The sequence below is a fragment of the Macaca nemestrina genome, chromosome 7, assembly GCF_043159975.1.
Source record: "Macaca nemestrina isolate mMacNem1 chromosome 7, mMacNem.hap1, whole genome shotgun sequence".
Classification (NCBI taxonomy): domain Eukaryota; kingdom Metazoa; phylum Chordata; class Mammalia; order Primates; family Cercopithecidae; genus Macaca; species Macaca nemestrina.
Genome location: NC_092131.1, coordinates 35,302,304 through 35,328,524, shown reverse-complemented (window position 1 = coordinate 35,328,524; position 26,221 = coordinate 35,302,304). Strand labels below are relative to the sequence as shown.

The 26,221-nt window shown below is 44.5% G+C and overlaps 1 protein-coding gene across 10 annotated transcripts in view; it reads right to left on the bottom strand.

The window, feature by feature from the left end:
* The window catches only part of LOC105494301 (double PHD fingers 3), a 287,462-nt gene that overhangs the window by 37,205 nt on the left and 224,036 nt on the right, over positions 1 to 26,221 (bottom strand). Inside the window, exons 10-11 of one of the 10 annotated variants that reach the window (XM_071099909.1) lie at positions 23,155 to 24,531; positions 15,388 to 16,040 (exon numbers count right to left, since the gene is read on the bottom strand). The exons of 8 other annotated variants lie outside the window; for them this stretch is intronic. In XM_071099909.1, coding sequence (XP_070956010.1) covers positions 24,329 to 24,531 — 203 coding nt within the window. In that variant the 3' untranslated portion in view covers positions 15,388 to 16,040; positions 23,155 to 24,328. Of the gene's footprint in view, positions 1 to 14,241; positions 16,041 to 23,154; positions 24,532 to 26,221 lie in introns of those variants that run through there. One more of the 10 variants, XM_011762610.3, reaches the window with a different exon arrangement.

Sequence of the window (26,221 nt, the reverse complement as noted above, 5' to 3'; positions counted from 1 at the left end):
AAGAATTACCAGGAAAGATGTTTTAAACATGCACATTCTCAGGCCCCCAAGCCTCTAATTCCCCTGCCCTGGTGTGGGTAGGAATGTGCCTGTTTAGCTAGTGCCCTGAGGGGGCTCAGATGCAGATGGCCCTGGACACACTTGGAGACCCTCTGCTGCCAGCGTCTCCTGGGAGCTCTTGCACATCAACAAGCTGCTCTATAATGCAGCGTGTGGAACCACGGCCAAGTCTTCCCACCACTCTCATCCTGAGTCAGCCTTGCTCAATGAGGGCTTGAAAGCCTTTCCTGCCCACCTCATCCTTCTTCTATTATGAGGATCAAGACCATGGGCTATGTAGTACTGCTTTGTTAGGCTGGAAAACTTTAAAAGAACAAAAGGCCAAGGTTTACCATTCTTCTGCTTTGTTTTGGCACCACTAAACCTCTATGCCCATTCCCAGAAATTCTGTATTTCTTTCACCCTCATAGCCCACTGTCAACATACCCATAAGTGTTTCAGACAGGCCTGTGATTGTTGCATGCAAAGGACATCAATCCATACTGGCCAGTATCCAGGCACAAGCTGTCTTCCCGATAGCAATTCTGCTTGCCAGAGACCTGTGGGTCTCCTGCATAAACAGGAGGTCTTAGCTTCTCTCAGCAACTTCAGACAGGCACCAAACACTCTCTCCCCAAGATAAGACCTTTTAGAAGACAAAGCATTTAGGCTATTTCCTTTGTAGGGTTAAAAACAAACACAAATGCCCATTCCAGTATAATCAGTAGGACTGATTCAACTGGAGTAGTAGGAAAGATTTAGGATAGATTTAAGACATGGTTTCCATTGTTTCACTATGAAGATTTGAGTATCTTTGCAACCTAATTAGATTGCACTTGTTAAATGATGAATGGATTCAACAGTCCTAGAACAAGCATTACTTTTGACCATTTTCTAGTTTAGTGTCTATTCAACTATTTTAAGAGGAATATACCTGAGCCAAAAGTCACGAGGAGATGGCTAGCAGTAGCAAGATTGGTCTTAACTTATTGAGGGCAGTGAGGCAGACACTATCAATTCTTTAATCTCGCCAGGAGCTCCAGTCCATGGACAGTACCACTTTTCACCATATCTCCTCTCACATCGTCACTGCTCATGCACCCATCTTAGACTCCACATCCAGCCTTGCACGTGTCTGCTTACCCCTCTACCCCTTTTTCCTACTTACTCAACTTCCGGTTAAGACCAGCTCTTCACCTACTTTTGGCCTATACCAAGCACAGGAAAACACACCAGTGTGCTGAGCAGTCGTGGTTCCAATGGTGACCACAGATCTTGGCATTGTCCCCATATTTCCCTAGTCAAATTATTCTCCCATCTCTCTCTATCCTGGCAAATCTCCCATATCTTACACCCCATCCTCACACTCTCCTTATTTAGTTGAAAAACACATAAGCAATCAGAATAAAACTATTGTGCTGGGCGCGGAGGCTCATGCCTGTAATCCCAGCATTTTGAGAGGTCAAGGCAGGCAGATCACTTGAGGTCAGGAGTTCAAGACCAGCTTGTCCAACATAGTGAAACCCTGTCTCCACTAAAAATACAAAATTCGCCAGGTGTGGTTGTGCATGCCTGTAATCCCAGCTACTCGGGAGGCTGAGGTGAGAGGATTGCTTGAACCCGGGAGGCAGAGGTTGCAGTGAGCCGAGATCACGCCACTGCACACTCCAGCCTGGGTGACAGAGACTCTGTCTCAAAAAAAAAAAAAGAATAAAAAAAAGAATAAAACTATCGCATCTTCTCCATGCCACACCCACCCAGCTCCCTGCCTCTGTATCCCTGCGCTTGTCTCCCTCCTATTACCAGGAATGAACGGTCTCAGCTCCTAACCCAAAGCCAGTCTCCCACTTGTGCCAGGATCCCTACCTCTCACCCTGAGAATTTTGCTCCTGCTGTTATTCCCTCTTGCATTGTCAATGTCTCTCTGTCTCTAGCAGACCCTTCAGCCAGCATAGAAACAAGCCATAAAAGCTCCCGTCTTCCAAAGAGATCCTTCCCGATCAGGTGCTCTGTTGAGTGTCCAGTTTCTCTGCTCCTTCTTCTCTTAGCACAACTGGAAAGGACCAATTCTCTCCATGCCCCTCCTTTCCACACTCTCCCCTCTCCACACACTCGCTTGACTCTCCTCCCATCTCACTGGCTGCCCCTTCTTGGTCGTCTTTGCTGAATCCTCCTCTTCTCCCTTTCTCCCAGTTCTTCCTTTTATGTGGACTCGCTTCCCCTCAATGTCTTCTATATGCTTGTTATTCCCAATTTATATCTCCAGCAGGAACCTCTTTCTGAACTCCAGACTCATATATCTACTTGTCATGGTGGTTGGGAACCCAAAGAATAGAAAGTTAAAAAGACCTAAGTTGGGAAAGGATTTTGTGGAAAAATCCTCATCCCAAGGGGTGATGAGTACCCTGCCAGCCAGGAGGGGAGCCTTCAGCTGGGGGGCTGTAGAGTCTTCATGGAGGCAGGAGGTGGAACTCATAGCAAGCAGAAAATTAGTTGCATGGCACCAGTTTTAGGAACTGCCAGGATGCACTTTGGATCATGAATAAGTAAAGAAAAGAGGTCATCACAGGTTCCAGAAAAGTGAGGACAGAGAGAAGCAACAAAGTGAGAAGAGGAAGGAAGGAGACAAGGAAGACAGGAGACAAAGAAGGGAGCTGGAAGGAATGGGTAAAAGAATAAGAACTCAGAAAAGAGATTTTGGTTCTTGCTCATTAAGGAGTTCGACCAGAATTCTGGCCAAATTGTTTAAAAGATGCAGAAACTCAATTGTCTGACTCATCCCTGGGGGGCTATTAATTTATTATTACTATTGCTTCAACTTAATGAGGCGCTTCCTGTGTGCTAGGCACTTTGAACACACTTTCTTATTTACCTCTTAAAACAATCTGTAACTCAGGTATTATTGTCTCCATTTTATAGACAAAGAAGCTGAAGCTCAGAACAGCTAAGTAGTTTACACAAGACAACCAAGCCAACTGCTGGCAGAGACGGGATGAAAACCCGTATCTTATTCCAACCAACATCCATGCAAGTAACCACTACACCGCTCGGCCACAGGAAACAAACACCGGGAAAGACCCTCCCCCAGACACGGGAGGCCGAGGGGCTGATGAGCAGACTCCAGAGAGCACTAGGCTCTGACCATCTGGTGGCCTCCCATGCCAGAGGGCTGCGGCAATAGACACCTGCCCACCTGCTTTCCTCTCCACAACTCTCCCGCCCCATCCATGCTCCAGGCTGCCCTTGATGGAAACATGAGGACCCAGAGCGTGGCCTGGGGATGAGTGGGGACTGCTCATCCCAGCTGTGGTAGCTAATCTAAGATCTGGGATTAAAGGCACTCCCTGAATGACCTCAGGGCAAAACCAGGTCAAGGCCACTTCCAAACCCCGCCCCAACAGAGTTAAAGGCAAGGATCTGGAAAGGCTGGAAAGACAAAGAAGTTAATCAGCTCCCTGAAATGAAAGGGGAGAAACAGAGACTGGATAAAGGGATCAGCTGAAGAAGGGAGCCCCGCTAGGGAGAGAACACGCCACTCAGCTAGGAGTCCAGAGACTCGGGCCAGCACAGCCCTGGGGCCAGGAGATCTTGGCGATGGCTCTCTGCTGTCTGTTTCCTCCTCTGTCAGACAAGCTCTAAGGTCTCTTCTCTGCACCCAACAACTGAGGATAGGGCACCACCTGTGGCCAACACAGCCTCATCTGGAGTGGGTCCAGCTAATGCTATGATCAGTGGCTCTCTGTAGGTGCACACCCCATAGGTGCCCTGGATCCACACAGATGCCCGCTCTAATTCTAACCATGCTGCCTCTCCATCTGCCTCTTCAAAGTAAAAGGTGGATGGAGCTAGGGGATCAGAGGGAATCACAGGTATGGGTGAGCTAAGAGGACAAAGGAGGCATCTCCCTCCAAGACAGGATCAGCGTGTGTGGGTGGGAGGTATACAAAATGCCATCTCTCCTCCGCAGACACCCGGGAATAGTGCCTGAAACTTCCACAACTGATGTTGCTCCAGTGGCTTAAAAATCACCCTTCCAAAAATCCCCAGTTAAAATGCCAACAACTTTCTTAAAGAGGATAGCACTATCACAGGTTCCTCACTTGATCAAGTCAGACACTGTCAGAACCAGAGTGAATCTTGGAGACCACCAAGGCCAACCCCTTCTTTAGACACAGAAGGAAACCAAGCCTCTAAGAGCTAAAGTGACTTGTTCAGGGTACAGGAAGACGTGGCGGCAGAGCTGGAACTGTAACCAGGTCTCCTAAGTCTTTCTGCAGCATGGCCCTGGCCCCTGAGGGAGGTGGCCCAGGATGGGGGCGGGCAGGGGGTCTGGAATCTTGGCGTCGTGCTCCGGGGCTGCTCCTTCTTCCTGTTCAGCCACCACAGCAAACAAGAGCCCCTGGGGCCTCAGCCAGCGACTGACCCCTCCCTGACCCTGCCTTCCGGAAGGATGAATGCACATCAGAAGCCAGGGCCAAAATATTCCTGGGCACTGTCTGCACTGCACCCAGCTCTCTTTTTCCCAGCCTCTTAGGAGGGAGAAGTTTCCAAAAGGGACAGCTCCAAAGGCTTTCACAGAAAGGGAGCCTCTCTAAGAAGTGCTCCTGTGTTTGGGCAATGAAGGTAAGGCAGGAAGACAGGGGGGATGGAAGAAGAAAGTAATTTTTTAAATGTCACATTCTCACCAAAATGGCATCTGGGAACTTTCAAGACCATCTGACTAACACCAGGTTGCATTCGTTATTTACAAAGATGGAGACAGAATTTCCTTTGAAGCAGTACAACCAAACGATGTCTGTGGCCTTAAAATGGGGTAACAAGAGGCAAAGAAATCTGGGGAGAGGAAAAGCGTCCTGCCTGGGGCTGAGGGGTTTTTTGCTCCCCTCCTTACAGTCTCACAGCCAGCCACGTGGTAGGGTCCCACACAGCTGCCCAGCGTGGGGCAGGCTGGCCAGAGCAGCTGGCTCTTTGCAACCACCCAGCTTGCCCTTGCTGGGAAGCCCAGGCTCGTTTGCACACTGGCATAACCCCACGTCACTGACCAGCCAACGGCAACAGGACTCACAGCCAGGATGGGTTCTCCCTGGGGCTGGCACGACTCTGTTACACACATGCGCATTTTCCTGATCCTGGGCAAGTTACTTAAACTTTCTCAACCTCAGTTCTCCAGCTATAAAATGGGAACACCCCCTACTGCACAGGATTGTCACATATGGGACAATGAGGCTAGAGAACCGGGGTAACCTGGAATTGACACTCAGTGAGCCTGGTTCCCTTTCTCTCAGAATAAAAGCCAGCACCACCTGCTCCAAAGGTAAAGCCCACGGGGAAAGTCTTTCACAGTGAGCCCTGAACAAGACAGAGGGCCCTTCCCCACAAAGCTCCCCGGGCTTGGAGAGGGGGTGGTCCCCACGACTCACTGGTGGTGGTGGGCTGACTCATTTGGCCAAATGTCCTTCATTTCCCTCCTCCCATTTTGGGAGTCCTGGAGCACTCTTTCCCCAAATGAGGCTTGCAGCCAGAATGAGCTGTGATGAGCACAGCAGAGACCAGAAGGATGGTGCCGGCAGAGGGGAGTTGCAGGGGGGGAGGCGGCGGAAGCTGCAGAGAGTTTCCTGAAATGAAGGCAGGCAAAGCAGGGAGGCAAGGTCTCGCTCCCTGGGCCATTTAGCAGACAGAGACTTCCTTTAGAGCCCAACTTCTCAACCTCTGCTGGGCAAAATCAACTCAGAGGACTGCCTGCAATAGCCCTACTATGGCCCTCAGAGGCAGGCCTGGGGTATTTATTGCAGAGCACACCATGAAATTTCAAACCAGTATGTAGGTAACATGGGTGGCTGCATAAAACAGAACATTGCCCCACTGCACTGAATGCACAGTGAGCCCCAGAATGCAGGCTGCACCAGACCGACATAAGCATTACAATCTGAAGGCAGATGAACAGAGGGAGTTTGCAAGAGTTGGGTGAGACCACGCTGTACAAGGCCCAGGTGCTGTATACATGATGCAGGGGTGGGTAGGGTGGGAAGAGAGGTCAATGTGGAGGCTCACGTCCAATTGTTTTTCCTTTCCTCGGGAGGAGGATGCATATTCTTCTGTTGTGGGTTTCAATTCCATGCTGTCAAACAACCTCTTTAGTCCAGTGCTCTGCCACTTTCAGCCGGGCGTAAGCAAGACAATTGTCACTGAACATTATTGGGAGTAACATGCAATGGCACATGCGCTAATGTGAACATCAGAAGGAACACCCGGAGTCTAGTCTGGCTCTATTGCTTCTGCATAGCTTTGGCCCGAGTCACTTAACCCTTCCGAGTTGGTCTACTCATCTGCTAAGTGGGACAATAACTTCTGACAAGGCTGCTAGGAAGATTACATTGAGAGTGCCCTGGTGATTATTCAGCATGTCAGGGAGGGCCTGCCACTCTGGGCCTTCATGGAGTAGATGGCTCAGATTCCCTGACTCACAGTGCACACTCCTCACACATGGCTGCACCTCTTTCGGCCTCAGGGGCCAGCGAGGAGCCTACTGACAAGGTGAGGTGAAGAGCGAAGAGAATCGGTGATGGAAATGGAAGCCAGCACTCAGGGCTGCAAGCTCAGCTCTTCTCAGGTCCTCCAAGAAGTAAATCAGCCGAGGGTTAGACCCCAAGGAGCTTCATGGCCAGCATCTCAGCCTGGTTTCCTGTCTTTTCCTTGCATCACATTCGGTGACCTATCAGTCTAGACAGAGAGTGCTTTTTCAGATAAACCCTCTTCCAACTTGTCTAGGAGAACAATCATAGATTTTGATCCCAAAGTTAAATTGGCCTCTCAGACACAAAGCTTTCTGGAGCCAGTCAGCCTCTCAGGATATCCCACACTCCTCCCAAATGCATCACCACTCAGCAGGTAGTGTCATCACAGTTTCTCTGGTTTCAGAATGATCACTGGTGGGAAATGCCCATGGAATTGACGCTCAGCGCTTTGAAGATTTTAACAGTTGGGTAAGTATCACCCAGAAGACGGGAGAAACTGGGGTTCTGTTACGACATCTACATCTACATCTAGAAGGAGTGCTGATCACTTCTTTTCCCCCACGAGGTCTAGGATCCTACAACCACGACAGGATCAGAAGTAACTGGTGGGGAAAGGTAACAAACCCAAACTCCTTAGCATGCCCATTTCAGCTGTCTTCACGTAGTCATCCTACACATCACATGCGTCCTGCTCAAGAGCTCGTGGCCGGCCTCCTCCTTCCTACTGTGCCCTAATGCCCTAGTGAATCAAGCCCCACCACAGTGTGGATGTTAGTAACATGCCTTTGACTCCCTCCGACAAGCCAGGATCCTTCTTCCACTCCATTCACACTCATCTCTGCTCGGGCTCCAAGCCTCCTGGGCCCATTCACACCTCTAAGCTTTTGCTCAGGTATTTCCCACTCTTGCTGTCAGTGGTCTGCCTTCTCTTTGTCTACCCCAACTCTGTGCCTCTTTCTATACTTCCCCCACTACCCCAACCTGCACTGGTCCCTTTCCTGAGCCTACCTGGCACTCTCATTTTGTACCAAGTTGGCACTTAATTATAAATGGTCTTGTCTTGAATAACATGCTAACCACCTGTTTCACTTCCTCCAGAACAGGAAAGGTATCTTACACAGTGGGGAAGGCTTTAGAGCCAGAAAAATCCTTGACCAGAAAAATCAGACTTCACCAGCGATCACTGCTGCCTTTGTCAACTCAACCTCCCTGAGCCTCAGTTTCCATCTCTGTAAAATAGGAATTGTAATCTTAATAAACAGCTGTTATATGGCTTTAACAAGTTAATATCTATAAAAAGCCTAGACTCAGTAACTAATGCATAGAAAGTATCCCCCAAAAGGTTATTCTAGTTCCCCTTTGCTTGTCTTTTATGTCTTGCAGAACCTAGTGCATTATTGCAACATAAGACATTTGGTCAATGATTCATTTATCAGTAGTATAAAGCAAACCAGTAACTGGAGGGTCATTATACAAAGTAGCAGCACGCGGTCAAAACACATTGATCTATTTTTCAATTATGGACAAAAAGTTGAGATCTATGGAGAGTAAAACAATCTATTGTAACTAAAGAAGTTTTCAGGATTACAAACCGCCATTCTCTCTGTGCCCATCACTCAGCCAAGCAGAAGTTTCAGCACAAATGTTCATGCTGGCGATTCATACTTCATTCTTTCTTACACAAGTTATGTCCATCCCCAAACTCCGTTATATTTATGGTCCGCAGAAAGTTCACTTCACATGCTAAATGTGGTACAATCCTTGCTACTTCTTTAAATCAAACACAGAGCAAAATTTTTCTGAAGGAGTTCTTTTCAAAATTATTTAGAAAGAATGCCGATCCCTTCTTTTCCCAAGCAGAATTTTTGTCATTTATCTATATATGTAACGTATATAAATATAATTGTATATATAAGTAAATTCATCTTCTAATAAGACCTTTCCTGCCCAGATTGGAGAGAACATAGTAGACAACCATAAATATTAGTGAGGTCATTCAACCAAAATCATGCTGAGAATAATATTCAAGTCCTATGAGCAATTATGAAATCCATGCACCAAGGATGATGTTGGATGTGGTGGTGTCCAATGAGATGAAAACTGGAGTGGAATTCAAATGGAGTTTCAGCAGAACAATTTTCACCTGGTGGCCTTTTGGCCTTACTGTCCTTATAGTGTCTTCTCGCTGTTTCTTTTTCATATACTTGGCATTTCTCCGCAGGAAAATGTCTCTTGCCACTGCATTCACTTTTCAGCTGGTGGCTCATGCCACCAAAACAATGGAAGTCAACAAAAGGCTTGAGACATTGCTTCAGTATGAATAGAAACAAGCCTAGAAATGTAATTTTAGTTAGTGACCATAACACATATCTGTGAAACTAAGCTTCTCCACGTCTCCCCACTCCCTGGTGGTGAGTTAGGCACCAACTCTTCCAGGTCATCCAGCTATAATGCAAAACATTGCAGAGCTAGATGGGGACCCCAAGAGGCCATCTAGCCCATGCCCCCAACTCTATGCAAGAGAGACGCTTGGCTCTCAGTGAGTTCCCTATCAGCCTCAACAGTCTAAAATGCTTCGTGTCAAAAGAACTGCTTGTCTACTTGTTTTAGGCACCAGGGCGTTTCTCCTGTGCCCCCTGGAGACCAAATGTAACTGGTCAGTGCCTGTATCTCAGTGATACACATAATAACAGCTATTAAGTGACCCCTAATTCTTTTCCCCAAGTTAAACAACCCCAAATCCACAAACCTTTCCTTAAAGGGCTTATTATTCATCCTGTTAAATTCATATTGTTAATACACTTTTCTGCACGTTTTGGATTTTCCACAGTCTTTTTCAGCTAATTCAAACACAGTGGTGTCAAATGTTAAATAGAGCTGGAGCATTGCTTACCAGACCTTCCACATCATCCCCAGTTTAACACAGCCTGGTTATCATGCTTTATTAAAAATAAACAACACAATACTCCTCCAGCTTGTGTTCCACTACGACTTCTAGATCTATCTCAGCTATAATTGTGCCTTGCCAGGTGATGGCCAACAATAAAATCAACATAATCCGGTCAAGCAGTTTAATGCTAAACCATTCATGACCACTGTTATCACCTCTCAAAACAGTAGTTCCTAGTCTGGTGTAAAGAAAGATCAGGTAACCAAAAGATGTGTGTTGTTCACACCATGTTTAGTAATATACAAAGCATAGCATTTTCTAACTTTTAGTCTGAAGACTCTTTCTCCTCCTGGTCTACGCCTGAAAACTAACTTCTGGGTGACTTCATATGTGATCACAGAGTACAGCCTGGAGAAAATGAAGCAGATATTTAACATGCTTATCCCAAACACTGCCCGTTTTCAGGAAACTTAGAGGTAACTGGCGGAACTTAGCAATAAACCCCACTGAAAGCTATCCTGAGGTCTGAAAGTCACTGGCCCTCTCAGCACAGTGGAGTATCCACTAAGAATGGCTAAAGAGCATCTCTTCAATAAACTTAGCTTGACTACTACCACCTATTGTGACTAGCTCATCGACCACCCTTAAGGACCATTCCATGTGCAACTAGTAAGAAGGTTTCAATTCAGTAGGAGGTCTGATATCAGTAATCTTCACCATCCAAGGAAGAACATGTTATCTTATTGGCTGTTTTGGAAGGTGAAGTAAGAAGTTGGGAAAATGTGATTCTGAATATGAAGAATCCGAGTACTTAGGAAGAAATATATCTCAGCGACATCCTCAACATCCCATAATTAACCACTTTAAGGAGCCACAGCCATTAAAAAATCTGTGCTCACCACAAAGAGACCATTGCTCTAACGGCAACAACTCCACATCCCCCAACTTGGTCCCCACTCAATGTCCCCTATCATTTGTCTCCTACAGATGAAACTCTATCGTCTATGTTCACTTAACTCATAAGACCCAAGTTGCTAGAGATGAATGATCTTAGTCATGATGTCCATAACAGAGAGTCACTGTTATGCACGGCTGGATTATTCATAGACACTTCTGGTAAACATTGCACTACTGCAGTTTGGACTCTGTACCAAAACTAGAAAAACTAGTAGAGAGCTTTCCAAATCTGTGGTGAGATTTTTCTGGCTGTGAAACATTTTTTGCATTTGGCCATGAGACAGCTTACAGTACTGATCATGAAATGCATCCGTAGCCTTTCACCTGGTAATGTGAAATTCTCTTTCCTTAGTCCTGAAGCCTAGAAAATGCCCCCTTACCCCCACCACCCCCAACTGAGCAGTGCAATACTCTCTATTTCTAAATTAGGGATCAGCAAGCTATGTCTCGTGGGCCAAATCTGACCAACTGCTTATTTTTGTAAATAAAGTTTTATTGGAATGCAGCCACACCCATTCCTGTACGTATCCTCTACAGCTGTTTTCATGCTTCACCCAGAGCTGAGTAGTTGTGACAGATGTCTGCCTTACAAAGCCTTAAATACTTACTATCTGGTGTGTTACAGGAGAAATTTGCTGATCCCCATTATAAATGACAAGGCAAATAAACTGCTTATTCACAATAACCTCCTCTCCAACCCAACAAAAGAAAACAAAACCAGAAAACAACTGTGACCCCAGCGAGTAGTGTTTGCATACTGAAAAGCCAGCCTAACTCTCTTACAAAGTATACTCTGAAATAAGATGCATATAAAACATAAAATACTATTTGATGGCACACTAGGGTGACTGTAGTCAGTGGTAGCTTAATTGTATATTTTAAAATAACGTAAAGAGTGTAATCAGATTGTTCATAACTTAAGGGATAAATGCTTGAGGGGCTGGATACCCCATCCTCCATGAGTGCTTATGTTCACATCGCATGACTGTATTGAAACATCTCATGTACCCCGTAAATATCTACATTAACTATGTACCCACAAAAATTTTAATTAAAAAATTTGTAAAAAATCTATATATAAAATACTTCAAAATTAATTTAAATTAAAATTCTGGAAGGATTTTTTTTAATGAAAGGAAGTTCTGAAATTGCTGATTTAGGGACATAATAAAACTCAAATATGGTTCTAGTTACCTGGAGTGATTTGAGTTTCTTAGAAAAGAAGGGTAAAAGGAAAGTGATGTAATAGACAAATGGTCATCAATAAGAATAAACTGAATTTTTAAAAAATCTCTAAACTGTACAACTCTATCCAGAGTTCTAAAGAGAAGGTCTTCCATGGACATGCAGAGGAAAAGGAAATGGATGGGGGAATGTTTTCTGGTGGAACCATACCCTAAATCACCCCTAACATGTGCTGAATAATGACCTAACTCCATCCAGAGACCGACCGAGGGACCTGAATAATGACCTAACTCCATCCAGGGACTGACCCATTCCCACCACATAACAATCCTAAGTCAGGATACTGCTAGAGGCAGCCATAGATTCAGACAAAGATCCACTGTTATCAGAATCTGGACAAGGTATTCCAACCTCAACTTCCACCTTACCCAGACTGGAAGCCCTTGGGAAAAGCTGCCCCAAAGCCATCTAAGTGTGCCTGGTAGGCACATGGTCATGTTCAGTTAGGGCACTCAAAGCTGATCTTCAGTTTTCATTTATCACCAACACTGAAAAATGGGGAGATCTCCTCAAAATGTTTCAATTGTGACCTCCCTTGAAAAACCAGAAGAGCTGGGAACCCTGGGCCCACCTCCTGCAGGCTGCATCCCCTGAGTTGAGTCGCAGCTGCCCCATTGGAAGCACAGGTGTTTCCCGGCTCGAGACACTCCCTACCACTCCTGTTGTCTCCCTGTGACCTGAGACTGAGCCTCAAGGGCTGTTCCACATCTCTCTGGCATTGTCATTTTTGTCACACCTACCCTGCTTCGCTCACCAAAGATACCTGCTCTGTCGGCATCTGATTTTCAACCCCAGAGCTAACCATCTGTGGTAACTACATGTTTCCAAGTGGATGAGGAACATGATTTCTTTCTCTCTTTTTCATTCTCTGGTCCATGTGTGTACTTTTGCCCTCCCTCTTGGTCAGTGACCATCTATAGACAGAAAGCACATCATTTTTGGCCAACAACCCATTATCAGACACTTGAAAAAGTCAGTCCCTGTCCTCATGGCCCACCATTATGGACATTTGATCATCCTGGATCTCCTCTATCCTTAGTTATTTACATTGAGAGTACAACTTCATGCCAGACCTCTCATCCCTGTAAGCAGCCCAAAGATATTATCTGCAAAAAAGTCTGAGTCATGAGGAAAGACACACTCTAGGTAGGAAGCACTGGCCCCTCAATCAAGGTCCTCTTTTCTAGGGAGTAAATTAGAGGGTGCAATCGCTTGCCATGGAAGAAGATATTTGATCCCTTAGGTGACTTCTGAATTGAACCTAATGTCTCAAATTTTGAGTCACTTATAGGAAGTGGGTGGTGTGTAATAAATATGTGAAACTTCATTTTTACTTCATGTTCATCAAAAGATACATGGATAAGCTAAATGTGGTTTATACATACAATGAAATACTATTTAGCCTTCAAAAGTAAGGAACGTTTGACACATCTACGTAAATGATCCTTGAAGATATTACACTAAATGAAATAAGTCCGTGACAAAAGGACAAATGCTGTATGATTCCATTTACACGAGGTACTTAGAGGAGTCAACTTCAGAGGGACAGAAAGTAGAATGGTGGGTGTCAGGAGCTGCAGAGGAGGGAATGGGGAGTATGTGTTTAAAGGGTACAGAGTTTCTGTTAGAGAAGATGAAAAAATCCTAGAGATGGATGGTGGTGATGGTTGCACAACAATGTAAACGTACTTAATGCCACAGAACTGTATCTTAAAAGTGGTTAGAAAGGCAAATTTTATGTAATGCATATTTCATCACAATAAAAAGGAAAAAAAAACCCTAAGGAGGGCACCATATTGATGTGGGGCTTTCTTTTTACTGCTAGGAAAACTTACAAAGTCCATAATGCGAGTCATAACGTGATACTCAGTCTAAAGAAAGATGGAGTACACTAGCAGCAGCATTACAGTGTCGTGTTCATCTCCACTTGGCCCCAGTGGGGGCCAGCAATGCTCAAAGGTCAAGACCTGGCCTGACATGCTCACCTGGTTCTGTCTGACTTAGAGGACCCATCAGATAAGAGGGCCCATCTTCACACACAAGGAAAGCCTACCCCAGGGGTTCCAGCTTACAGCTGCACCAACCGGCAGCTTGGGAGGCTACACAAACAGCACCTTTCAGGCGATGAAAACCTTAACCTCCCACCTATTCTAAGCACACACTAAATCTTGCATTTTTGTGCAAAACTTCTATTCTTGGCACAGGTGTGACAGCAACCTTAGATAGGTATACTAAGTCGGTTCACATAATCAGGCTTTCAATCAATCCATTTTGGCTATGGAGAGGGTGATGATGGTGATGGTGATGGTGACGGTGATGGTGATGGTGATGGGGGAGTGGGTGACAGCAACCCTGGGCTCAGAGAACGAACACTGGCACCAACCCTGGGCATTGTTCGCTTTCCAGGCCACCATCTGTCAGCCAAGCCAGTGGCAACTGCTGTTCTAGACCACGCGTGTAAATAAAACAACAAGGTTCAACAAAACTTGGCATGCAAGTAGGAAGAATTATCTCAGGAGTCCCTGCCGCATGACGGTGTGAAAGTGAACTCATGCAGGATGAGCTTGGTTGGTCAAGCAAATTTTACAGAGATGCTATAGAAGCATTGGAAACAGATTTTATTTAACAGAAACTTACACACACTTGGTACAAACCCTACATTATGCAAACCTTTATCACAATTCTACACAAGTTGTCACTTGTGGGAGTTGGTTGGAAAGCAGATTATTATGATAATTATTAGCATTTTGACAAGGGACATTTTCTACCAGAAAACGTCACAGAAAAGGGCCACAAAATGATACAGACACTCTCGGTGATCCCCTCCACCAACAGGACTGGCTTTGAACGGGAAACCTGAAAGAACTGGCAGGAAGTCCGTGCCCACCTGCCCTGCCCTTTCAGAGGCCGAAGAGATTCTCAGGCTCAGAACCATTTCAGTAACACTGTGACTCAAGGACCTCTGCTGACCAGAATACTCAGCCTTAGACTGTTCGTGTGTTATTGTGACTCTACTTACAAGGGAGGGAGATCCAAGAGCATGGCTGTGTGAAAGCCCAGTGCAGCGGGGAGCCTGCAGGTAGAACCCAGTGGTTCAGCCAGTCAGCCCTGCACCTTTGCTGGGCCCCAGACACAACGCCGAGATACATCCCACTGGCCAAAATGCCCACTTCCGCTAGCTCGGCCAGAAAGGGCCATGTCAGAACACTCGCCTTCTTCCTTGGCCCCAACCAGCAACAGAATTGAGGTTCTCATCCTTCAGGTCGACCTTCCTAGCCCTTAGGGACAGCTCTGGAAGCTCAGGCCCCAGAAGCCAGCTCAGCAAATGGTTCCCTTTGCTCATCTCTTCTAGGAGTTGTTAGGTGACTGAACTAATATCATCTCAGCTGATGCTTTTATTTTTGCTTTTTTTTTTTTTTTTTTTTTTTTTGCTGCATTATTTTAAACAAAGCTCTCTGTGTTCGAATCTTTTGAACTTGAGGGGATATATTCCATCACTAGATGGAATTCCTTTCCGAGCTAGACCTCATCAGACATGATAACCAGGAGGCAGGCTGCTTCTGACATTCAGATAAAAGGGGCTTGCCTGGGGTGAGGGGGCAGTGAGGGTAGGGAAAACTGCTGATTTGTGGCTAAGTTATTTCAGTCAAGTCTTAACACACAATCATGTAACATCACCAACACTTTCAATAGACTTTTGAAGGAGGAAAAAAAAAAAAACACTGATCACTCCTCACTTACCACATCCAACTCGCAGAAATAAAAATACCTAAAGCACATACATGAATGGCTTTTTTAAAAGCCTGAGAGAGCAGAGTTGATCTTTATTTTCTTATTAAAAATGTGGGGTGTTTTTCTTTAGAGTTAATATGCAGTCTTTTATTTTACATTAAGTACTCATGATTTCACGTCTTCACAAAATTGCGTTTAACTTTTGAAGTAGGAGGTACTTTAAACAAAAATACTGTGCAATGTCAGCACTTTTTTCCTTTTAAATATTGAAATAAATAAAATAGTTAACTCTTTTTTTCCATCAGTTTGTTTGTGTTCAGTTATTTCTACTGTAGAGCAATTCCAGGCTGACCTGGGTACTTTCTCACAGACAATCAAAGAAAATATAATGAAGAATTTTAAAAAGAAAAAAAAAATCTTCTTATTGCACAAACTGAGGCCATTCCCGAGGCTTCTGTGGGCTGAGCTGAGTTGCGCTGCAGGATTTTCCACTCCTGTGCTGGCTCCTGTGTTGTCTGAAACACACGCACAGGAGGGGGCTGGGTAAGGGAAGAGGAAGAAGAGGAGGAGGAGGAGGAGGTGCCAATCATCCTGGCTTCTTTTCACCTTCTTCGGAAATGGCTTGCTTGAAGGATGTTGGAGTCCCCAGGTCATAGTGTTGACTGCAGAGGGAAAGGCAATGAAAGATAAAACAAAAACAACAGCATGGAACAACTACCTAAAACAGAAAGATTAAAATTAAGGGGTGACAGAAATGAAATGAATTAAAAAAAAAAAAAAAAACAGAAGAAGAAAGAAAGAAAACCACCAACTAATTGCCAAGTTAATGAGGCTAGGCCAGGTGCAACAAAAATCGGGGTAGTGTGTCCAGCGCCTTGAACTTCAGCAGCACAAGATCAGCCAGGAATGAGGCAGGTCAGTTGCTACTGGGCAAGAGGCAGAGAGAACACAGCTGGATTTTCCATTCCCAGGTGGTGTAGCAGGCAGAAGTGGGTATTAGAAAAAAAAAAAAAATTCCCTTCCACTTGGAAACCAAACAAACTGAATCTTTTCACAGTTAAAACACCCCAGACAGGACCTTTATGATATCATCTCTCTCCCTGTTATCCAAGTAGAAATGAATAGTTCTATGGTATAGAACCAATGCAGCCACAGAAAACCCCATCAGATGCCTCATTTGGCCTAAGCCCAAAAGGACACTGCTTCCTTCACAAGCACACACGCTCAGCTCCAACCCTGCCCCAAGTGATTCAAGTGTGTCAGAATTACTCGGAGAGAGACCCCAACCAAGAGACCTGTTCCAGTCCTCCACTAGCCCAGTGATCTCTTTGTCAGCCTTGGAACCTGGTGGTGGTTCACACAAGGTGGGCCCTTTTGCCTGCATAGCCACGCGTAGCTTTTGCTTCTAGCTGAAATGAAATCTGTCATTTTGGTCTTTGGAACGGAGTAGTTGACACAAAGGAGTGAGCAATAAAACCAAGTACTATCACATTTCACCCCGGAAGCAGTTTCTGAAGGCAGAGATGGGTATCCCAACAGTGGCCAGATCACATTAAGCTGAGCCATGAGGGAGGGTGGAGAGGGAGAATGGGCCTAAATGGAAAATGCCCAAGCCAGCAGGGAAGAAAGTTCAAAAGCAAATAAGCAGCTCAGCCTCTTCCAAGTTGAAAGGTCTCTCCCCTGTCCCATCTCTCTTGGTACCCAAGGTATCACTCAATGGCCAGGTGCACAGGCCGGGATTAGATGCTCTTCCAAAGCTGAGACTCCCTCCATCCAACTTTCCTCCTTGACCAAGTCCTCCCTCCACACCTGTTCCTGTTCTCTGCATCTACCGCATCCCACCCCACTGTCTCCCTTTCTGATCTGCTTTGCTGGTGCACCCCACCCCCATTTCCCTCATGCTCTTTGCTGTTACCACCTGCCTCCAGCTCCTTCCCTTAAGTGATCAAAGCCAGGTGACCTTCCCTGGGACCTCCCACAAAACGCCTGCCGATTGTTCTCTCTGTGGGCATCTGTCATCATTTCACTCCCTGCCAGGAGTCTTTCTGTCCCTCTCCCATTGCCCTGACCCCTCTGGTCAGATGTTACCTGCCACTCTGTAGTGAGTCTATCTCATAAGCTTACCCCACGCCCTTTCAGTTTCCTCAGGTTTCTACCCCTGACCTCCCAACACACACATGCATGTATTTTTCTATGCCCCACTTAAGCCACCTAGAAAATCATGGGTGAGTTCCCAACTTGGCACTCCTAACTTCCATTTTCTCTTTTGTTTCCTCTGGTTAGGTCAACCATAGGCCATAAAAATGGAACAATGTGCAGCTGTGTTAGTCTCCTGCTCTCAATCCCCTGCAAGAAGGCATAGTTTTCCATCCCTCCACACATGGTCAACCCCTCCCCACCCCTATCCTGACATCCCCCTTGAATAGATGATCACCACCACCTCACCACCTCCCACCTACCCCCTCTGACTTAACCACCGGATGCTGTGTCCAGAGACTTCTCCAATCTTTCTGTCAACAATACTTATTAAGCATCCACTAGGTATAGAGTGAGATTTGGTAAGACTTCCACTAATTAGCTCAGAAACTGCTCAGTTCTTAATTTATTTCAACAAATAATTATGGCACATTGGTGTCAGGCACTGTCTGGAGGACTTGAGTGATACCACCTTTGCCCTCAAGGAACACGCCATCTGTTTGAGAAGGACTGCAAGCAAACATGATGTGTTGTGATAAGCACAGGAGCAGCAGGAACAAAATACTACGGAATGGTACTTAGGCGGGTTTTCAAATGGTGATTTTTGCCATTTTACATGGGTTAGGTTGTGATTCCCAGCTTTGCTTTTTGTTTGAATATTATCTCCATTTTCTCACAATAGACATTCTTGCCTACAGATTCAACAGCAATGGTAAGTCTGGCGTTCTTTGTTGATCTAGATGGCTTCCTCCAAGAAAATCTTCTTGTCTACTGAGATCCATGGCAAAAATAATCACATACTACCCCATGACAGCTCTTACAGGATTTTAACTATTTGTGAATTTCTAGTCTGATCCACTAGGTCACAAAATAAATCCGATGGCCAATAAATTCATTGCCCCATGTTTAATTGTATCCTATCCTTCGCAGTGCTGATCAGTCACATACATACTGCTATTACTCAGTCCCTAGTTACCAAATGAACCAAGGTATATCTGAATGAAAATGTTATCGTCCAAGGTCTGTAAACAGACTAGCCTGAAATCTCAGCTGAAAGGCCAAATGTCTGAGTCACCAGTAACGGGGTAAATCAATCGCATACCTCCTGATGTAACACACTGAGAAGGATACAACATCATTTCTACAGTATTCTAGCCAAAATGCACAACTTCAGTTTAGTCATTAGAAAAACAGCATCCAAGCCTGAACTGAATGGCTTTCTGCAAAATGACTAGCCAGTATCGAAGTTGTGAAAAACAAGATTGTGGTACTAACTATTCCAGATTAAAGGACTTGTAAGAGGACATGGCAACCTTTGATCCCAGACTGGATCCTGGACCAGAAAAAGGACACAAGTGAGACAACTGGCAGAATTTGAATAAAGTCTGTAGGTTGCAGTATTGCATCGATGTTAATGTCCTGATTGTGGTCATTGTTCTGTGGTTATTAGAAGAATCTGGGTGAAGGACATATGGGAATTCTTGGTATAATCTTTGTAAGTTTTTTGTAAGTGTAAAATTATTTCAGAAGTAAATTTTTTAAAAAGCCATAGTTATAGGTTGAGTTCCAGTAGTTAGATACTTTGAAAACCTAATTGCCAATGTTTTTTTATCTAATAATTCAGTTCTGACAGGAATCTTACATCACTCTCATTTATTTTGTAAACCAATCATGCAGAATGGCTTTTCCTATATTGTTATCTTGAATAGATGATCAGAAATCACTTTTATTAAACACCACAATATTATGTAATTCAATGTTTTTGTGTTAGAAGCAATTGGGTTTGTGACCGGGGCCCAAAATGTTCACCCCCTGCCACCATCACCCCTGCTACCGCTGGCATCACAAAAACAGTGGCCATTTAGGAAGCTCAACTTTGGTTCTCCCGCAAAGTTCATGAGGACTTAGATATTGCTACCTCTCAGAAAGATTCTAATGTGTCATCATTTCATTTGGGGTCTGTGTTGTTTCGGTCTTTTTCTTTTACAGCATCAAATACCTCCTTATCATCCAATAAGTTCTTGAATAAAAGACCTATATGCACTTTATTGATTTCACTCAAGAAATCTTCCAAAGATGATCTTTGGGGAAGTCAGTATAGACTGAGGAAAGATTATTAGAAGATCCCTACATCATTGACTGAGCCTGGAACTTTAGACAAGTCATCAAACAGGATCAACACTCAGTTTCCTCATCAGTAAAAGGAATAAATAACATCTACCCTACCTCATAGAGTTAAGCATCATCATGAAATAATATGAGCTACATATTTTAATAGGGAAAGAAATGTCCATTTCCCCTCTAAGAAACGGAGGCAGAGATCCCTGTCAACAAATTCACACAGGGAGCTGAGCCCAGAGCCCAGAACTTGTCATCCCCACTCTAGGCTTCCACACACCAGATCAAAGACACCTCACCCTGAAAATACACAACACAAGTCACTTCTCCTCCAAAGGCTGAGCAAAATCCCCAGAGGAAAAAATTCCTAACAGATGAGTCTGCTCCAATTTTAAGTACATGTTCAGGATCATATTCATCAGATGTAACAGGAAGCATATTGGGATAAAATTAATTAATTTTATTCCACCATGAAGTGAGAACCCCCAAACACCCTTTAGTTCTCTCCCTGAGTAATGATCTTGCATTCCCTCCAGTGCTGTAGAAAGCAGTATCAGTCTGCAGCCCATCAGGTGCACAGAGAGATGCAGAGTAAGCAGGAACCCTTAAAGGGATGCTGTTGATGTGAACATCACATTTTTTAAATAAATTCTTCTCTCTAAAATACCAGTAGCAAATTGGATTACTGTCTTTACAGTACCTTTAAAAAATTAAATGCATATTTCTAATTCCCAGGATTATAGTGATTATAGTGTCTGATCTTTACATAGCCTCTCGGTAACAGAAATAAAGGATTCGATTGTGCTAGGTAGGGAAAAAAATCAGCTAGACCATAACAATTGTCACCTTTACATCAATAGTCCCCCTCCCCAGGGGATTAAAATGTTGTAACGAATTTAGAAAGTTCTATATCTTTGGTTCCCCTCTCTTTGACCTGGGACTCAGAAAACTCGGGGTGGTACTTTACTGAGCTGAGGGCTAAGGAAGCTGGTCAGATCGTTTTCATCTTGAAGACTCTAATTTCTTGGGTATTTTAAATTTTGAGTAGTGATACTTATTTAACAAAAGCAACAACAGAAAGGTGTGTTGACTGTTCACACAGCTCCTACAGTTCCTGAGATCACAAAAAAAGGTGATCTCTTTGTACATTGTCTAGAAATGATTAAGAAGTTAAGTTATCTACAAGATTCCGCAGAGAATCTGAATCAGAATTCTCTTTTACAGGATCTAATTGCTTACTCTTCAGTTGTTGAAATTTCTTTTAATGGCATTACCTTTTAAAAGCTATATTCATTACAAATAACCTTTTCTTCCACTGGAATTGAGAAACAGCAAAGTATGTATATATGCCTGCATATATATTCCTTAATTATAGACTATGCAAGGGGCAGTGCAGGCAATGATAGAGTATAGGCTCTACAATCAGGTTGCCAGGGATCAAAACCTGGCTCCTTCCTAGCTGTACATTTCTTAACCTTATTACTAACCTCAGTTTCTGCAAACTGGGGATTAATATAAATACCTATCTCATGGGAGTAGTCATGAGGATTAAGTGAAATATTCCAAGGAAAGCACCCAGAACAATGCCTCACACATAAATGTTGATGACTGCTATCTAGAGAAAGGGAGATAAAGATATCACATCCACCACTAAAGTGGTTGGAAGCCCAGGACAGCCAGCTTCCTCCTCCAACACCTTCTCTCTCAGAGCTTCCTTCCTTTGCCTTAAAACATTTCCCTCCAACACGATGCCCATTCCACTCCCTCAAACTTAACTCACTTAACCTCTCTGGGTCAACTTTTCTCAACTGAAAAGTGAAAGATTTGAACTTGATCATTTTAGAAGTCCCTTCCAGTTTTTAAGGGTAGAAATCCTGAGTCTGTTCAAAGACACTATAAGCAAGGTGAGACAAGATGCTCCAGCAATGCTAAGAAACCTTACTATGCTTCTATCACCGCAAGTAAGAAAGGTGAGGATACCTACTACCTCCAAGAAGAGAAACTGAAGATCAAAGATCAAGCTATACTATTAAATATAAAATAGACAAGCAATACCCATTCTCAAATAAACATTCTCCTGGGGGTTTGCCTTGTTAGTTCTAAACAGTTAGTTTCTCTGTTAGACTCCAAGCTAGACTCTGAAATTAGGTAGCCTTTTATAATTTGCTTTAAATATATGGATTAAAAAAAAAAAAAACACCTCAAGTGTAAAGGCAAATTGTCACTGAGAATTCTGGATCTATGAGCAACTAGACAGAATTCAAATGAGTGTATATTGGTTGAACATATATTTATTAACACAGAAGCTCACATTTTATCAATGAAAGCAAGTTGTAATCCCATGAATCCAATATCTGAGTCAAAGGTACAGAGTAAAGAGGTGGAAAATGATAGCAAGTGTAGGTTGTACCCCCTTAGCAGAAAGCTACTGGAACAAACTCTATTGTCTGATTGACACGTGTGAGCCTGCAGAATATGACAACGTTGGAGGTTTATGCCATATTTCCTAGGAACAGGCCACATATAGATTAGACAGAACATCCCAAAAGTGGGTGGGATTGTTACTTTCATGCCCTCAAAACTGAGAATAAACACGCAAGTGATCACATACACATCTCAAGCATGAGAAAAGTGGAAGCTCTTTCTGTCTCAGGCTACCAGGAAAACACAAAGGGTTAATTTCTGAGTTTCTTTGCTTGTCCTTGTTTTAGGTTGGTTTGTTATTTTAATGAGTGGTCTAATTCACGAGGATCTGCAGGGGCTGGACTGTCAAAGTAGATCTTCCCAGAGACACTGATAAGCAGTCTGTTAACCAGACAGCTACTTGGGTCCCTCAACCCATGTCAAATGGTTCTGCTTGTGTTTCTGGAACCGTGCACTCCTGGAGGCCGGAGACCCTGGCCAACCTTAAAGGGAGTGCGGAATCTTCCAAACAGCCAAGTTGAGTTTTGTGCCTAATCAGGGATCTTCTTTAATTTGGACTCATCCCCTTGGTTGTGAAATTGGTACCCAGAGTGAGTAAGAAATACTACCTAGACATGCAGTGTTCTGTGGCCACACCTCCTTATTTCTAACCAAATCCAGCAGCCAACTTCAATCTCAGTTCCCTGGACTCCACTTCCAGGTTTAGCCAAGGGAGGCAGAGTTAGCCAAGCACTTCCCTAGCCATTTTCTCTTGTAGTTGAAGCCAGAAGCCCGCCATTCTCCACACTGAGCCCCTCCCATAGTCCAAGCAAGACTCAGATCCCACACCTATGCTGGGGCCCACATGAGTTCACATGCACACGCGGGCCACAGAGGGCCAGGGGGAGATACTCCAGTAGCCACTCTTACACTAAGAAGGGGGTCCAAACCCAGGAAAACAAAAAAGCAAGCTGGGGGAAAAAGGAAAAAGAAAAAGAAAACTAAAAAATAGATATGATGGTTTTGCCCATATTGTAAGACAGGTTAGCCAAGACATACCTTTTGACTAGGACCTCGCAGCTGGTCGTTCTTGGGACTGTCAGTGAGGTGGGTGGCCTTCTCCATCGCCCCAGGGGCCTTGAGCAGTGTTGCTTTGGTTTATTTCAGGAAGTGCTATTGGAAACATAAAACAAAGCGCCTGGCGGGCACTATAAAAAAAAAAATTGAAGAAATATGGTAGCCTTGATCATCCAACGGGTATTGATATGTTTCTTAACAGGGGCAAGGGGAGGGGAAACACATGGTGGCGTCTCCTTCTGTCTTCCAGGAGCACGGCCTCGGCCTCGGTGGTGGAGTCACTGCTGAGCCCATGACGTTCTGCTTATATTCCATCCCCGCATTTGGAAGTCGTTCTTTGCCAGGAGGAAAGTGAGGAAAAACCAGCAATAACAAAACAGCAGCTCTACTGACGGAGGAGGAGGAGCCCAGGAGGCGGCTGGTCAGGGCCCAGGTGTGGAGGGAGGCCAGGCATAGGCACCCCAACTTCTCTGGAACTACTGACATTTTCTCGCAAGCAGAGAGGAAGATGGAAAGGTCAGGGAGGAGAACGAGGGAGGGGTCTGCCACCGGGAGCCGCAAACTCCATGGGGCACAGAAAGTGCCACCGTCTCCCATTGAGGAAATTCTCCCCCCAGTGGCTTGCCTCTAAACAGGATATTGCTTCGATTTCTTTGATTTCCCTTCTCTCTCCCTCTCTCAAAAAAAGTCTGATTCTAATAATAGCTAGAATATATAAATAATAATGTTTTAATGTTATTGGTTCTCTGTTTCCAAACCCAAAGTTCCTCTTCTCTTCCTTTTGCCAATAAATATGAAAATTGAGGACATCAACTCTGCTCCTGTCAAAAAGACCCCCTCCCCTCAGAAAAGAGACAATCCGCCTAACTTCCTATTTCTATAGAAAATAAATAGCACATCACGATGCCATCTCTCAGAAGAACGCTCATTCTGCTCTTTTGTTTTGTTTCAGTAGTTTGTGCTTCTGTTGTACACACCCAAAACAGAGGGGTGGGGGGAGGGATGGAGGGACACATGGGAGGTGAGGGGGAAAAAAGCAAGGATAGAGGGAAAATCTAAAGTTGTCTTTCATTAAAAAAAAATATATATCAGAACCAGCACAATGACCAAAGTCAGAGGGGGATGGCTAATTGCCCAGAGAGTCTGTTCCGTGGGTTTAGCAACTGCCCTTTTTATCTGCTGTGGGCGAACCCCGGCCACTGCGGCGTCCTCGACAGGAGCGAGGCTCTTCCAAATCGTCCTCATCAAAGCCGTGGAAAGTTGACGTGTCACTTTCTGACGTGGAACCGAATAAGTCCTCCGTGGTACGTGCTGCGGCCGCTGCCTCCTTCTCCTTCCTGCCTTCTCCTCCCAAATGAGCTGACATGTATGATGAATATATCAGCACATGGGTTAAGCAACAGACAGCATTATTAATATTCTCATTACATTATTACAATGCTATTCTTAATAGCAAGATATTAAACCGCTTGCACACCAAAGGGATTAACCCGGTGCATCACCTGGTGACAGGGATTTGGGACAAAGCAAACATTTCCAGGGAAGAGGCTTCCCCCACTCCCCGAAAAGGCATCACCTCTACCATAGTACATATGTCCACAGCTTCCGACAGCAAAAGCTTCAACCATGATCTTTCTTCTGTTGTGCATACACACAGGCGCTTGCACGCTCACTCAACCCTGCCCCAGACAATGATTTTCCTTGGTGGTTTTTAAACCTGGTTGGGATTCCTTTGGTGTTTTCTGTTGGTGTTTCTTTGAACGATATTTGTTCTTCACTTTGACAGTCAGCTCTACAAAGGTATTACTGTCAGATAACCCATTCAAGGTGGTTAAGCCTCCATCCATTTCATTTTTATTTTTACTCGCTTCTAATCCCATTCTTTCAGAACCCTTTCAATTCTCCCCCTATGCCATGTGGTTCATTTGCACTGAAAGCAAAAGGAAGTTGGAAAGTCTGATAAGTGGTAGGTGATAAAAGAGTTTATTTTCTTTAACTACCGGAGGAAATTTCTGTGATCTGCATCCACATACATGTGCATGCAAGTGTACCCCCCCCACACACACATACACACATACACACTCTCCAGTCACCAACCATGCCCAGTATTGGTTACTCCAGAAAGTTCAGTTGTCAAATCTCACTCAGGGCACTACGAAGCTGAGAAATAGGAGTCGAAAAGTCCTAATAAATCAGAGCATCCTGAAATCTGTAAAACTCAGGTTTAAACTTTTTCGCATTCTAAATGAGCCCCAAGACTGCTCTTGTATAAGTGAATGATACATCCCTCATGGTGCCAATTTCAGGACTCTCACTTCCTCCCAGGAAACAGCAGTGGTAGGGTAGATGGGAGAGGGAAGGAAGCTCTTCCAAGCTCCATACTCTTCTCTGGAAGGACCGTAGGGAGGCTCCAGAGAAGTATTCGCCCACCTGCCTTAACAAGCACATCTCATCTCATGGGCCAATGACACCTGTTTCTTCCCATGATATCAACTATTTCAGGAACATCAGAGGCAGACCTTGACTAAATGATCCACCAAAACCAATCCTTGGCAAATGCAATGAGAATACCTAGGTTGGTAGAAAATGACTCCCTGAGCCACATAGCAGACAGAACCTTGGGGGGAAAGCTGAGAGAAGGTTGTGGAAAGAGGCTTTGCATAGAAAAAACAACTTCCCACTCCTGACATTCCATGGCTTGGATTCTAGCACCCTGTCTTTTGTAAGAAACGAAGGGGAGAAATTACAGCAGTTTGCAATGAGAATTCTGAAGCTGCCCCCTCTAACCCATCCAAACCTATAGCAGTCCATAACGTGTTGCTTAGAACATCACTCCAAGTGACCTTGCTTCTGGAAGTAGAGATTTCATCTGATTGCTTGCTTTTAAAAATCACCGCATTGAATTTCATCTTTTTTTTTAAAGTAACTTAAAAAAACAGACTCTGCTATCACAAGAGCCCTGTCTTCTATGCTAGCATCCATAGAGCAAAAAATTCAATGTTAGGTACCATGTTTGGACAGTAAATGAACTGACAGAATTGCACAAATG